General features: G+C 37.5%; 1 protein-coding gene across 1 annotated transcript; it reads right to left on the reverse strand.

Annotated features, from left to right (window-relative positions):
* Positions 1 to 407: 407 nt before the first annotated feature.
* Positions 408 to 14,378, reverse strand: LOC101744078 (peroxidase). The gene is made up of 12 exons (XM_012690169.3): positions 12,403 to 14,378; positions 10,517 to 10,659; positions 9,172 to 9,330; positions 7,068 to 7,252; positions 6,179 to 6,380; positions 5,782 to 5,970; positions 4,791 to 4,932; positions 4,063 to 4,219; positions 3,448 to 3,615; positions 2,525 to 2,723; positions 1,699 to 1,804; positions 408 to 1,130 (listed from the first exon to the last, which is right to left on the reverse strand). The coding sequence occupies exons 1-12, from the start codon at positions 12,525 to 12,527 to the stop codon at positions 1,064 to 1,066; spliced, it is 1,842 nt and encodes a 613-aa protein (XP_012545623.2). The 5' UTR covers positions 12,528 to 14,378; the 3' UTR covers positions 408 to 1,063.
* Positions 14,379 to 15,062: the final 684 nt, after the last annotated feature.

A 15,062-nucleotide genomic window follows, 5' to 3' on the forward strand; every position in this document is an offset into this window, starting at 1 on the left:
TATTACCAAACTTATTCCAGTAATGGAGTAGTATATTAAATAAGACTTTACAATTTTAAGGGGGGGAGATGTAACCTCTATACGATTAATCCTTAAAGAGGTTAATATGTTATTTATATCATTCTTCTATAGATGACATAAAATAGAATTTCGATTATTGAAACATTAGAACATTAGACATATAAAGAGCATTTTTGCAATATTAAAATATAAAAAGATATAAAAATAATGGTGAAGCAATAGCTTTAAATGTTGTTTCTCTTCATAAGAGCAACTCAATTGCTATAGTTTTACAAAGCTAAACTGTATTTTGATACAAATAAAATAATACATTATAAACATATTATTATATTAAGGTTTTATTAAATTCATCCTTAACTTGGCTACCTCAGAAAATAAAATAAAACTTCATTTGCATATAATATTTATTTGCGTAACGTAAAACAGTTAAAATTGAACAAAAACAATGGACGCCGTTAAAAATTACCAACAATATTAATTTAAACAATAACAAAGAAATAATGAACATTTAAAATTAAAGGAAAATCACTGAAATCAGTATGATTTTAAGTATTGGAAAAAAACGTGATTCGTTGCGATGCGTGTTACAGAAAATAATATAAAAATTAAGCTATGGCCGCAAGGAAGATTACGACTAGAAGGAAAAGCTTAGGATAATTTCATTGATTTTCAGTTTCGGAAACAGAAATGGTGTAAAGAATAAATGTGTCTGGCCTTTTTTTTCTTTCAAAAATACTCTTAATTCATATTTCATTAAAATCAAATAATTACATGGTATAGGGGTAGGTATGATAGAATAGAATATATTTGACAAAAATGTAAGTCGCGCTTAAAATATTCTTACCATTCGTTTGCATTAAAAAAAAAATCAACAACAATATTGTCCATATTGGTGGTTCTAAGTGATGGAAGACCTTTCCTTTCGTGGTAATTCCCCGAACGATTATCGCTTCAGAAAACAATGATTTGTTCGGATTTAGTAAATCTGTAAAGTTACGAATGTGTTGTTGGTTTTTTAGTTGCAGCTTTAAAATCATTAATCTCACTTAGATTCTTTCCAAGCAGCGAGATTCCATCTCGGGATTTCTTGGCAGCTGACCAATGGATTCCTGCGAACAATATGATACTTTATGTTTTTTATTGCTTAGATGGGTGGACGAACTCACCTGGTATTAAGTGGTAATCGAAGCCCATAGACACCAAAAACGGAAATATCGTGGCCCACCTTATTACATGAGAGCTAAGTTTCAGTTCTTATTTGTATTTATATGTATTTTGTATTTAAGATTAGAAATATTTTAAAGGTTTTTTTTTTATTGCTTATATATGCCCCAATAATAATGTCCATGTTTGTTTTTTCACAAATAGATGTATAATTACATATCATTGTGATGACCAATAGCATCAGAATCTGATTCGCTCCATGTTTTTATAATAACAATACATTTCACACCTGATCACACACATAAGATAAGGTAGACTGTTAGATAATGCCTATGGCATTAAGTCCGCCTTTATACTTTCTAGTATATGAAGTTATAAATAAATAATAGGTAGTGCAATATCACAACACGAAACTTTCGATGATGTGGCTTAGTGAGGTCCACAATACCTGTGAAAAAAGTTTGATCAGTATTTTTAGTAGACTAATATTTAATCTGGCCATAGATTACTTACGAAGCAGTCACTCTTTTAAGTGCCTCCCGTTGGATTCTCTCTACACCGTCACCAACTTCGCAAAGGAAGCCTGCAACTGTTGCTTTTCTTATTTCCGCCAGCTGAGCTATAATGTTTTAATAAAATCATCGTAAACGTTTATATTTGTTGTGTTTTGCTAATTTATATGTTTCAGCATTTTGGATTTTTTTTTTTTTTTTTTTTTTTTTTTTTTTTTTTTTTTTTTTTTTTTTTTTTTTTTTTTTTTTTTTTTTTTTTTTTTTTTTTTTTTTTTTATTGCTTAGATTGGTGGACGAGCTCACAGCCCACCTGGTGCTAAGTGGTTACTGGAGCCCAATAGACATCCACAACGTAAATGCGCCACCCACCTTGAGATACAAGTTCTAAGGTCTCGAGTATAGTTACAACGGCTGCCCCACCCTTCAAACCGAAACGCATTACTGCTTCACGGCAGAAATAGGCAGGGTGGTGGTACCCACCCGCGCGGACTCACAAGAGGTCCTACCACCAGTAATTACGCAAATTATAATTTTGCGGGTTTCATTTTTATTACACGACATAACTATGTATAAGTTAAGAGGCTTCCCCAACAAGCTTTGACTTTTTAAAATTTAAATTGTTTTATCTAAGGACCACTGAAGTGAATGGTCTCCCAACAAGGATCTATTAATTTAGAGTCTTAATGTAGTATTGTTTGTTTTGCTCTTTCCTCCTCCTTAAGGAACAGTGTTAAAATTAGCCCAATTTACTAAATCAAAGTAAACTAATACTGTTTTGTAAAGCTTATGCATAGATTGGTTAATTAAAACTAATATTGAATGCTTACCGACATTGAAAGCGTAGGGTCTGTCCGATCTCTCATACCAATGTCTGTCAGCTTTCATAGTGAGAGACAGTTGTTTGTTTATGATACAAGCTGCGGTTGGAGGAACGTAACCTCCCTCCATAGGTCTTTCAATCCAGATTCCTGCCAGGAGTTCCACGTCACCAGGGGTTTCGTAAATTTCTTGCAGACTTTCAATTCGCTGTAAAACACAAACAAAATTATTCCTAAACACAACGTGAACATGCAATTTTGCATTCCAGCAATGCAAAGAGGACTTTGCGCAGAGGTATTTTTTGTTTATAGTTAAGTCCCCACAATCTCACCTAGTCTAAGTATGTTCGATAAATAATATTACAACAGCCTATAGGTGTCGTTGCGAATACTTTCTTTTCCCGTATCATCTCTTGCTAAATAATGATAATAGACAAAAAATAGAGCAATAATGCCATATATTTGTGAACTAACAGATAATGTCTTCGTAGCCATACCGGATTTCGTATCTTGCAAATGTACAGGCAGATTCGACGGCGTTCCCGAGCAGAGTAGTGAGGGGAATTTGCGTGTATGGCATGCGGCATCACACAATGCCCAAGTTTAATTAAAGAATGCAAAGCAAGACAAGCGATATGATACAATATTTGCGACATATTATACTAGGACAGAGTGAGATCTTGTTACTAGTACGTACTAGTGAGCACGGAATTATATTCTGCGACCTTTCGAAATTCGATTTCTGAGGAAATTAAAGGTATTTTCGGTTAATGCTTGTTTATTATTTTGTCGTGAACTATGACTTCCATGGAACACTTAACAAGATGGAATTTTTGCGTCTATAAGCTCCGATAATAGCTTAGAATAAGATGTTACCGCGCTGTTGGCACTTCGTTTAAAGCAGTATTCAGGAGTAGGCATGTTATACTTACATCCATGTCAATGAATTTCAACATGTCTTTCCATGTTTTAATTTCGACATCATGGCACAGTTTTACGTAGTCGACGTAAGGTGGAATTTTGAAAAGCTGATTTTTCCTCAAATCCGCTGCTGTAAGGTCGGATGCTTTTTGCATTATTCCTAATCCCTTATCACAAATCTACGATGAAAAAAGAGAGAGTAGAGTATATATAAGTAGAGGTTCATTTTTAATCACCGGCATCGTATCAGGTGGTGTAGGACTTCCAATACTGAGCATATCTCGACTAGTCGTACTCGTCGATTCTCCCGAATTAAAGCAAATAGCTCTGTGTTAGGGATATTAAAAACCCTTGGAATGGAATATAAGAATTTTATAGTTATTTTGTACATTATTGAGTGGCAAATTTGTTTTATAGTAACATACACTTTTTGCATAACTTAATTTGCTGTGAAAATGTCAGTATAAAATAAAGCAGATACAACTGGTGGTACACCAATTGCGAGAACTTTAAGCCAATAAATATGTGATAAGGAAAAACTTAAGAAAAAAAAAATGATTTTGTAGTCCTAATGCCAAGATCTGTTTTAAATTACTAAACCAGATGATTAATTAAGTAACACTCACGGCCGGGTCTACAGCTCTATCATTATCTCCTCCAGCCTGATAGTAAGTTCCTCGTGTCATTTTTGCCAAGTTCTTATCTCTCATCAAGAAATCAGTATGTAAAGAGAGGTCTGTTACCATTTTTTTGCCCACGTACTTGAAATCCTCGTCGAAAAGTCTGAAAAAGTAAATTTTGTCCTTGTCCTTTACAATAAAGCATTGAATATAGCTGAGATGAAAGATGTGAGATGTAATGGTAAGCTGTCACTTTAGACAGGTCAATAGGTATGGGCAACTCGTTGCTTATGGCCAAGGATTGAGTTATTATTTCTCTATATTCGTGGAGAGTTTTTATGCCCAGTGGAAATCAAAGCAGAAATAGGCAATGTGTGGTGAAACCTACACCTAACGGCACACACACACACCCACATACACACACACACTCTCATACACACACTCACGCACGCACACACGCACACTCACACACTCACGCACGCACACGCACACACACAATATATCTTACAACTCGTAGAGAATACTCGATTATTCTACAAAAAATAAACCTGATCTTACGGGTCGTTTGCAACCTCTGTGTCTATGGAGGGATAACGTTAGATATTTGTAACGAAATAAATTAAAATGTTTAATTGAGAATAAGCAGTTAAAAATAGGTAACGTTTTTGTGTTCAAAAACCTTGAATATTCAGAAAGTAGTTTATATCTCTCAAATTTAAAAGATTTTTACTCACTTCAAATCACCCTCTGAAACCAAGTGGAACCATCTCAAAGCGAGGTAGTATTCGAGATAAGTAGCAGGTATAGACTCATCGTAAAGGTCTCTGTGTCCAGATTCAGAGTGAATCAGCTCATTTTTCAAACAGAATTCTTCACCTGTACATGAGTAATTTTTGTTTTGAAACCCTGCCTCCAAAAGAGATGGTATCAAGGACTTCACGACTATACCAATATATAGTTAGCCCATAGCCAACTTAATATTGTATAATCTATTTAATTGACTTCGAAACCAGACTAAGGTTAACGAATATGACGCTGATTTGTTACCGTCACATCTTGTTTGATGGAGTCCATTTTTTTTATTGCCTATCTATCTGCCAGTAGCCTTGATCGGCTATTCTGGCTTCAACCTGACTGGCTGGCGAGCTCACGGGGCTCAGTCTGAAATAATTTTCTAACACCTGCCCTAGCAAAAACAGTGTGTCGATGATTATACCACCGGATCAGAATAGCGGCCCACTGAGAAAATCCGATGAAAAGCTCAGTGGGTTGAGTCTTATGGGTTAAGTTACACGTCAAACTCTTTGTCGCTTTCAACAAGTTCCACGACAATGGTTAATGGTACTTTGAATGCCTAAAAGTAGATGTTTAGGCAACGGTGGTTGTTTCTTGTCCCTTCATCTGTATCAGGAATATACGACGGCTACGATAAGAGGCAACTAAAGTGCCCTGTCATTTTCTCGAACACGAGATCTAACTCTAAGTCGTAGAGAAGTTTACATTTATCATATACCCTGGAGGGAAATGTTGTGGAGGGGAGTTGTCCATAGAGCCAGGTAAGCACAACGGCTTCAGGTAATAACGTCACGGCGTCGGGTAAGACTTTACTGTCTTCGTTATTAAAAAAATGCTCGTTTGAATCGTGTAATTTCTATAGTAAGTAGGTAAAAAGGCGCAATATTAGAGCCAATTTCTACCAAATTAACAGTAATATTACAAGCTTACCGAATAGAGTTGGCAGCAATTCGTAGTAAACAAATTGGTTTGTTATTGCGATGTTAATGTCCCTTGCAGTTTGGAACAATGTTTCGTCATCCCAATGAGGATTGATTTCGTTTAGTTCTTTGGCGATCTTATTGTGTAGTCTCCACCACCACACGACCAACAATGTGACCGGCAGAATCGATGTTGAAACTAAAATAATAAATATTGATACTGCGAAATGATATTACCTTTTCACCATATCGCTTTTTTTATCCGATTTTTAATCGAGATGTTGTATCTATCTATGTAGTAGTGGTACCTATATGATAGTTTATCTTAGTACAGAAATATATCCAAGTCCACATTCAACTATTTATATCATCATATATTATGTGCAGTTAACTGAATTATTTTTTACCAGGGCCAAAACATTTCGTTTCTCCATTAGACGCGTCGTTTTGCAAGCATTTATTGCTGTGCGGTCCTTCTTGTGGGGGGAAGATGGTGCCATCGGCCTCTTGGGTCATCAGTAATCCGCCACTGTATGTTCTGTATTCTGGAGCCGGTTCGGTCGATCGGTAGATAGTCGATAAATCAAATAACGGTGTTGTGAATTCGATCTAAAACGATTTTCAAATAATTATGTATTATTATTAAAAGCGAACATTATATGGTTAGCAGTTGTGGCCTTAAGAGGAAATGAGGGTTCCCGCAATATTTTTTTTGTTATTGCTTAGATTGGTGTACGAGCTCACAGCCCACCTGGTGTTAAGTGGTTACTGGAGCCCATAGACATCTACGACGTCAATGCGCCACCCACTTTGAGATATAAGTTCTAAGATCTCCAGTATAGTTACAACGGCTGCCCCACCCTTCAAACCGAAACGCATTATTGCTTCACGGCAGAAATAGGCAGGGTGGTGGTACCTTCCCGCGCGGACTCACAATAGGTCCTACCACCAGTAAAGCAGTAGTTATAGTAGTTAGCAGTGAAGTATTGCGTCATTTCATGCTGTAAGACTTTTTTGTTCTGCGTCTTTAATATCTATATAATATAAATATATATATACATACATTTCAAGGTATACAGGTATATCGATCTCTGGTTCTTACAATACATCGAATTCTAGTTTAGAGAAAGGTGATCGTGTATAGCTTGTCCCCCGGCTTTTATTATTATTATTACTACCGCTGTATCCTCTTCAGTCACGACTAACCCGTATCTAATAATTTCGTACAAAGCAAACGCATTTCTGTTCGACTGAGACAGTCTGACAAAAAGCTGTATTTAAAGTGGGCGAACATACTCTGTCTACATTCGAGTCAGCAAGGCAGCCATAAGTCTGGAACGATTTCGGTCGAGTGAGATTCAAGCAGCGTATACCAGAGAACCTATGGACAGGGTCGTCCTGGGGAATATCTATAGGCGTGCACATATAATTTGATTTTCCTTCCGCTGTGCAACAATTTGTGGTCTCCGTTAACAAATTCACTGAAATTATAAAAAAAAACAGGTTTTTAGCTGTTCTGTGCTAACCTAATTGGGTTAACCTTTGTAACTGGGTAGAAGAGGTAATGTACATTAGTATTAATCGTTAACGGATCTCATAGTCGTCATAAAGTAAATACTACTTACTTTGAGACAAGAAGTTGATTTTACAATTGCATCGATTGAGTGATTTATTGGTTCATCTAAATAATAAAATGAACGAAACCAATGTAAAGTATTCGAACTAAAATGAACAATGGGCGTCCTTATCCGCAGGAGAAATACCTTACAAACAACCATTTGATGGATAAGAATCATGTTAAAAAAGATATTAAATGCGGTGAAATTACCATTTGACAAAATAAAGTAATGTTCGTAATACTTTTTATTTTTTTTTATTGCCTTGTAGGCAGACGAGCATACGGCCCACCTGATGGTGAGTGGTTACCGTTGCCCATGGACTTCAGCAATGCCAAGGGCAGAGCCAAGCCGCTGCCTACCTTTTATATGTATACTAGCTGTACCCGTCCGCTTCGCTAGGCATTTAAAATTAACATTATTATTTCTCACCCCCACAAAGACTCTCATCATTAACGCCCCCGCAACTGGTGTAAAGAGTCCAACACTCATATAAATATTAGCCTATCCATTAAGTATCTGTATTTTCTACACGAATACCAAGTTTCAAGTCAATCGGATGCACGGTTCAGTAGTTATAATGGAACATCCGTAATAACCATTGTAGATTTACATAAATCAAATCAATCAAATCAAATCAAAAAAAATTTTTATTCAACATAAATGAAAATACATACTTGTTGAACGTCAAAAGAACTACCGCCAATTCACAAGAACTAGCCTCCGTCCTGAGAAGAATTGGCAAGAAACTCAGCGGGCATGTCTTTTTTTTTTTTAAATAAGAAATTATTATTTATTTATTTTTTAATATTAGAGTTTTTTTTTTAAATATTAATTTTTTACAATAAGTATTATAACGTAACAATTACTACAATATTGAAATGCCCGGACCGAGCAACTCATTCCCACTTTGTGCAATCTTTTAGATAATCATTGACTTTATAGTAAGCTTTATTGCACATATGTTCTTTAATAGTTTTCTTAAACCTATGTATATGTAGGTTCTGAATATCTTGTGGGATTTTGTTGTACACAGACAAACGCCCGAATGAATTTCTTATCTTATGTAACCTACTCATCGGCACAACAAGCTTGTGTTTGTTCCTAGTATTTCTATTATGTATGTAGTGCATATTAGTATAGATTTTATTATTTATTTTAATTTAAGAAATAGTATTTATATGATTTTAATAAAAATATTGACAATAATAACATAATTAAATTAAAGCCAGAAACAAAATTGTAAGAGATTTAGAAGATTACTCTCCCAGAAGAACTCGCTTGATTGTATATGAATAAGAGGTTCTACATATTTTTTATAGGAATGATAAAATTTATTTATTTGGAGGATATTCGGAAAATTACGAGCATTTAGCATTAGGCGTGTTAGGTAGTGGTGGTAAGAAGTAATAAGAATAGTTGGGAGCGGCACAGTTGCCAGTTATAAATGTCTAGATAAAATGCTCCTCTAAACACCACTGAACGGTAATTGATAAAACAAAAGCGACGAATGAGTAAATAACTGAAGTGAGAGATAAGATTTTATTGCCATGACAAAATTGGAAATATATGAGTTTGAGAAATTTAAATCATGAAACGTCTGAGGTGTATTACGACGGGTCTTGCCGATTGCTAACGAACTAAGGTTTCCGGGCTATTGCTGAAAATACAGAAGTATGAATATTTTGATGTCGAGCGTCCATACTCATTGCAGTTATTTGGAAAGTAGATTTTTTTACTTTGGATATTCTAATATTAATTTATAAAACAGAAAACAAACTCACCGGAATCATGGATTGAACCAAGGTCAGCAAATATGATTGTCGAGATAATCGCCAATAGTTGTGTGTATGAGAGGTCTGATGCCTTCCCTGTCTGTAAAATACGCTGCCTGACTTCCCGGGCAGATTTTAAAGGAGCTCCAGATGGAGAGGTTTCATCGTCTATAATGAATTGTATATTACAGTGATACAACAAATGGTAACACCACTACAACATAAATACTAAAGGGAATTGTTCGTTGAGACTTTCAGTTGCTTAAAGATGCCTATTTTTCAGGATGACGGATGACCTGGTATAGTGCTTATAGAATAAATAGTTCGTTGTGTGTTTCTAGGGAAGAGTTTTGCCACGTACCATAAGGATCTGGAAAGAGCTTCTTTCACCGTATTTATTTGGCGCTGTTGCATTTCCTTTTTTAAACATTTCACTATATGCTAAGCTGTATGCAGTAGCATGATTACGCCTTTTTTATTGCCTTTGTAGACAGACAAGCATACGTCACACCTGATGAAAAGTGGTTACCGTCGCTTATGAACGTCAGAAATGCCAGGGGCAGAGCCAAACTGCTGTGTTTCAAGTACTCTTCGCAAGCCCCGTTTGAAGAAGGACATGTCATAGCGCTCGGGAATACCGTGGAGGGCAGGAATTGACATTGCCACGTGACTGCATACCGCTGTCCATCTACTCCATCACAACCATACATCATCAGGTATAAAATAAGCTTTTCTGTCATATTTAAACAAAACAGGCATAATTCAGGATCACGATTTAACCCGGTCGGCGGTGTATCGCGTTCCGACCCGGCAGGCTGGTTCTGGCCCAGCGGGGTATCCCGGAACACCAGCGGCATCACCCGGACGGCGGAGATCGACGTCGTTGGTCGTCGACTAGCGCCTCGATGACCCGTCGGTCGGGCGTCCTCGGGTTGGCGCCGCGTGTCTGGTTGTAATGTTGGCCGCGGGAGCCCCCCTACTCTGACCTGGTTTTGACCCCGGACGGAGATCGGACGTCGGGTGTAGGAGTACAGGGAAGTTGTTTAGTGGGTGGGGCCCTAAAATTCCTTGGGCCCGCGGTCTGCTCCCAACACCTTGCAGATCGTCAAGTCCCACATACCCCGCGCGGGGACCTCGTAGGAGGTTTGGCCCCCGGCCCGAAAAATAAAATAAAAGAGGATCACTGATTTAGTTTTAAAGAGTATAATAAAATATCAGATCTCCGGCTACCTTGACTCTTTAACTCGATGGTTGGATTGGATGATGAGCATATTTGTGTTAGGTAACCGCTGTTCTTTTGTCCCATTTCAGGTATAAGCATTTAAGGTAGCGCTAGTTTATTTAATTAATTTACCTCCACAGTCGGCTTCGGGTAACAATCTTATCACAGGGGTATGGAATGTTCCTCTTGACGGATAGTCGAAATTACTGCATGAGCCATCTAGACGTCGTCTCTCATTGGGGTCGCAGGGGAGTTGAATGTCATTGGTGCAGTTACTGAAAGGCTTCGTAGTTTAAAAAAAGTCCTACTAATTTTTTTTTAATGCTTAGATGGGTGGACGAGCTCACAGCCCACCTGGTGTTAAGTGGTTACTGGAGCCCATAGACATTTACAACGCAAATGCGCCACCCATCTTGAGATATAAGTTCTAAGGTCTCAGTATATTTACAACGGCTGCCCCACCCTTCAAGCCGAAACACATTACTGCTTCACGGCAGAAATAGGCGGGATGGTGGTACCTACCCGTGCGGACTCACATGAGCTCCTACCACCAGTAATTACGCAAATTATAATTTTGCGGGTTTGATTTTTATTACACGATGTTATTCCTTCACCGTCGAAGCCGATCGTGAGCATTTGTTAAGTACGTATTCCATTAGAAAAATTGGTACCCGCCTGCGGGATTCGAACACCGGTGCATCGCTAGATACGAATGCACCGGACGACTTATCCTTTAGGCCACGACGACTTCAAATTCAATATACAAGCTTCATAAAGTAGGAGAATATATTTCAATTCTTTTTTTTTTATCCATACAAGCTTTCTTACCGTCAACGTATAATTTATGAAATATTATTCATTTTATTAGGTGTGATATAATGATAGACGTTTGAAAAAATAAAAGTGGAATTGAGCCGCATATCAGATAGAGAGCGCTAATGTGCTTATCCTTATTGTCGCTCACCAATACAAGATCTGGTGTTATCTCTCGGTTCGTCAGATGTCATGTGGAAATTTCAGTCTATAGGCACTATGCATACTGGCACCGAACTGTGTAAGCGATAGGAATGTTATCTACCCATGTGAACGAACAATACGTACGCCCCTTATAATTACAGTCAAACCTGGGTAAGTGAGAACTGGATAAGTAAGAAAACTCTATAAGTGAGAGTAATAGCAAGGACCCGTCATTTTAAGCTCCCAAAACCTCTATTAGCGAGAAACAGAAACCTCTGTAACAGAGAGTCGTTTTTCCTCATGGACCTCCGTAAGTGAGACTGCTACCTATCCTATACCTCTATAAGCGACAGCCGAGCTTTATTTATTTATTTATATTATTTAGGAGGAACAAATGACAAAACAAATTACAAATTTAACATCTGCTATTTTATGACTCATTTTTAACTTTCGTGGAACTTCCTATCATTGTTTTTGTATTGTTTTCTCGTGAATATTGAACCTATTCTATTTCGTGGAACTAAATAACGTTGTTATTTTATCGTATTCTTTTATTGCATTATTTTCGAATGGACACGTGTGCCTGTGTACCGTCCTGTTTGTCGGACTTACTCAGTTTATCGTTAATCAATTGCGAAGGAAAGTTCTGTTCTGCATCATGTAAAAACAGAAAATTAAAGTACTGTCATTAAAGTCATAAACTTAAAATAGTGAATGCATTTGAATGCGGAAAATCGCGAATCGAAATTCAGAGGGAGCATTAGCGAGAAACTCGGGTTAGTGAGAAACCTCTATAAGCGAGAATGAGATTGTGCTCCCTTGAACTCTCGCTTATCCAGGTTTGACTGTATATAGTTTTAATGAACTCGGCAGTCTTTGTTTGCCATCTATGCGAGTTTCTGGCTTACGTCCAGTGATTATCGAATCTCGTAGACGCAACATAATCTTCAAATAAAATCTAGATAATAATACCTCAAATACATTGGTACAATAGCGGTACCATTCAAGCAAAACGGATCGCAATAAATTATGTATCGCGGAAATAAAACTTTGTAACTTACTCTAAATTTTCCTGTTTGATGAAGTATTGGATCTTTTCATCAGTCGCTGGTAGACCAGAAAACGATTCATAGCGAACACCGGCGGTCAGCTTCAGAAACGCCAAGAAAACTAATGACCAGAGCATTTTTGTGGCCCAATTCTTCAATTCACAGGGCTTCGTCAATCTTACGTGCAATAATTAACAGAATTGTTCTTTTTGTCGATTTTATACTATATTTTGTGTTGTGAATTAATATTTATGCAGCTGTCGTCTCGTAATTAATATAAATTTCTATATTGTTTGCATTTTTTACTTTAAGATATTTAAAATTATGAAGATACCACACAGCAAAGCATTTCGTTTTGGACAGTTAATTATACCGCGATTTTACCTGCATTTAATTTGTTATATCGTATTTTCGCATTAAAAGTGTAAAATTTCGAAATAGTGTTAATATGTGGAATCATTATTAGTATCACCAGTGTTTTTCTCATAAATACGGTCAAAAGAGCGTAGTTTAGTTTTTTTTTTGTTTACGTATATTTTGATTACTAACAAAATTAATACATAATTTTATCTTACTTTAAAATACAGATAATGTAACCGATAAAAAATAAAAAAATGAATATGGCAAAGATGATTAATATTAAAAATATCACATGTTAAACCGTTAAAACGCTCTCCTGTAAAATTAGTCATTTTTGAGATTAAACAGTTTTAATGCGAGAAGACGATATAGGAGCGTTCCGTTTCGCGGGGCAACAGTAGCCAAAGGAAATGTGACTCAGGTCCGTGCGGCGACGACCCACCCCGCGCTACCCGCGCCCGCGCATCTATCGCACCCCCTAGTAGTACGCGCCAGACTCTGAAGCGGCAAACACGCGTCCCCGATCGATATCAGAACTGACAAACCGAAAGTCCCATGCCAGTCGGGCACCCAACATTAAAATATGAATTTTTTGTCGTAATTAAAGGAGGTTTCTAGTGAACCGCGTAGGTGGGTAAGTTCTTCACTGCTCGAAGTAGCCTTGTAGCCTCTTATTTGAAGGATGGGCCATTCGCCATACAATAAGGTAGACAGCAGCAACAGCGTTAATCCTTCAGAACTGCCCATTAATCTATGTATTGGGTACGCTACACAGAACTTCACGACCTCTCTTAAAAGCTCAGGCTTAGATAAAAAGATTCTGCCATCACGGGTCTCCAGTTTCATCAGCCGACTCTACTCAGAGAGATCTCTTGTATACACCTTGGAGCCGTTGTTTCACCCTATATCCTTCTTAATACGCACGGTTTTAAAACGGCGTAGACCTGATTTAAGAGACCTTGAGACCTATTTGTTGAGCTGCCAAGATTTACACGAATCTTCTGAAATCAACAAAACCATTCCGCGTTGTCCTCCCATGAGCTTAAGAGGAGGGTCTGAGAAATTTTTGGTTCTGTTTGTACGATGGGTCCCAAAAACTTTGGAATCGATTATATGTACAGCACAAGCCCGTCGTTATAATCGTCCGTAGATCCTCTTAGGCGATTCAAACGGTCTTGAAGTTCGAGCTGAAAGTGCCCAGGAGTTTGAATCTGAGTGCTGGACGGGGCGTTGATCTCATTAGTCTGAATCTCTCCAGCTTGATATTGAGATTCAATGTCTCTTGCCTATCAATTATTAATTCTAGTTTAAACCGTATTGATCACATTGATATCATTGAATATTTGCCTTTTTGTCATTTGCCATTTAGATATTTTTAGCACCCCCTGCCATGCCGTTACCTTGGCCGCTACTGTAGTCAGAAATAGTTAAGCTGCGGGGGCTGGGCGGCGATTTTGTTAATTGCAGCCAAGTCGGGTTGCCATAATAACCACGCTTGGCATGCGGATTGGCGATTGCCGTATGCTGTTATAATACTCGGAGAATGTTGGTGCCCATTCTCTGGAGCATCCCTTAGTCGCCTCTTACGACACCCATGGGAGGAGGGGTGGTGTTATTCTTTTACGAGGCCGCCACCACACGGCCTACATGACAATTATATTTTTAGATATCTGAAAAATATAGCTTTTGTTTTTTTTTTTTGTTTAAATGAGATTTTTGCATAAATGTTACACTAAACGGCTGGTGTTGCAACGCTACCGCTGCATGCTCGTATTCTGTCTTTCTGCATTGAACATTAAGCCTTGCAATTGTGTCACAGGCTCATTGAATTCCCACTGTTACCATTGTCCTGTCTTAGTAGTTTTATTTTTATTTATTTTTATTGCTTAAATGGGTGGACAAGCTCACAGCCCACCTGGTGTTAAGTGGTTACTGGAGCCCATAGACATCTACAACATAAATGCGCCACCCACCTTGAGATATAAGTTCTAAAGTCTCAAGTATAGTTACAACGGCTGCCCCACCCTTCAAACCGAAACTCATTACTGCTTCACGGCAGAAATAGGCAGGGCGGAGGTGCCTACCTGCGCGGACTCACAAGAGGTCCTACTACCAGAATCTTAAATATTATAATATTGACGAATGATTTCCAAATATTTTAAAACATTCACTGTTCCTTTTAGTCTTTTTTTGTAGACCTTTAAATTACACACAATTTTTTTAGATATATTTGTCTTTCAAACATCTTTGATATAAATAAATCAGCATCTTTTCATGTGGTATTGAAGCCAAAACGTAAAAATCTCATTCAG

Source organism: Bombyx mori, chromosome 22 (assembly GCF_030269925.1).
Source record: "Bombyx mori chromosome 22, ASM3026992v2".
NCBI classification, from domain to species: Eukaryota; Metazoa; Arthropoda; class Insecta; order Lepidoptera; family Bombycidae; genus Bombyx; species Bombyx mori.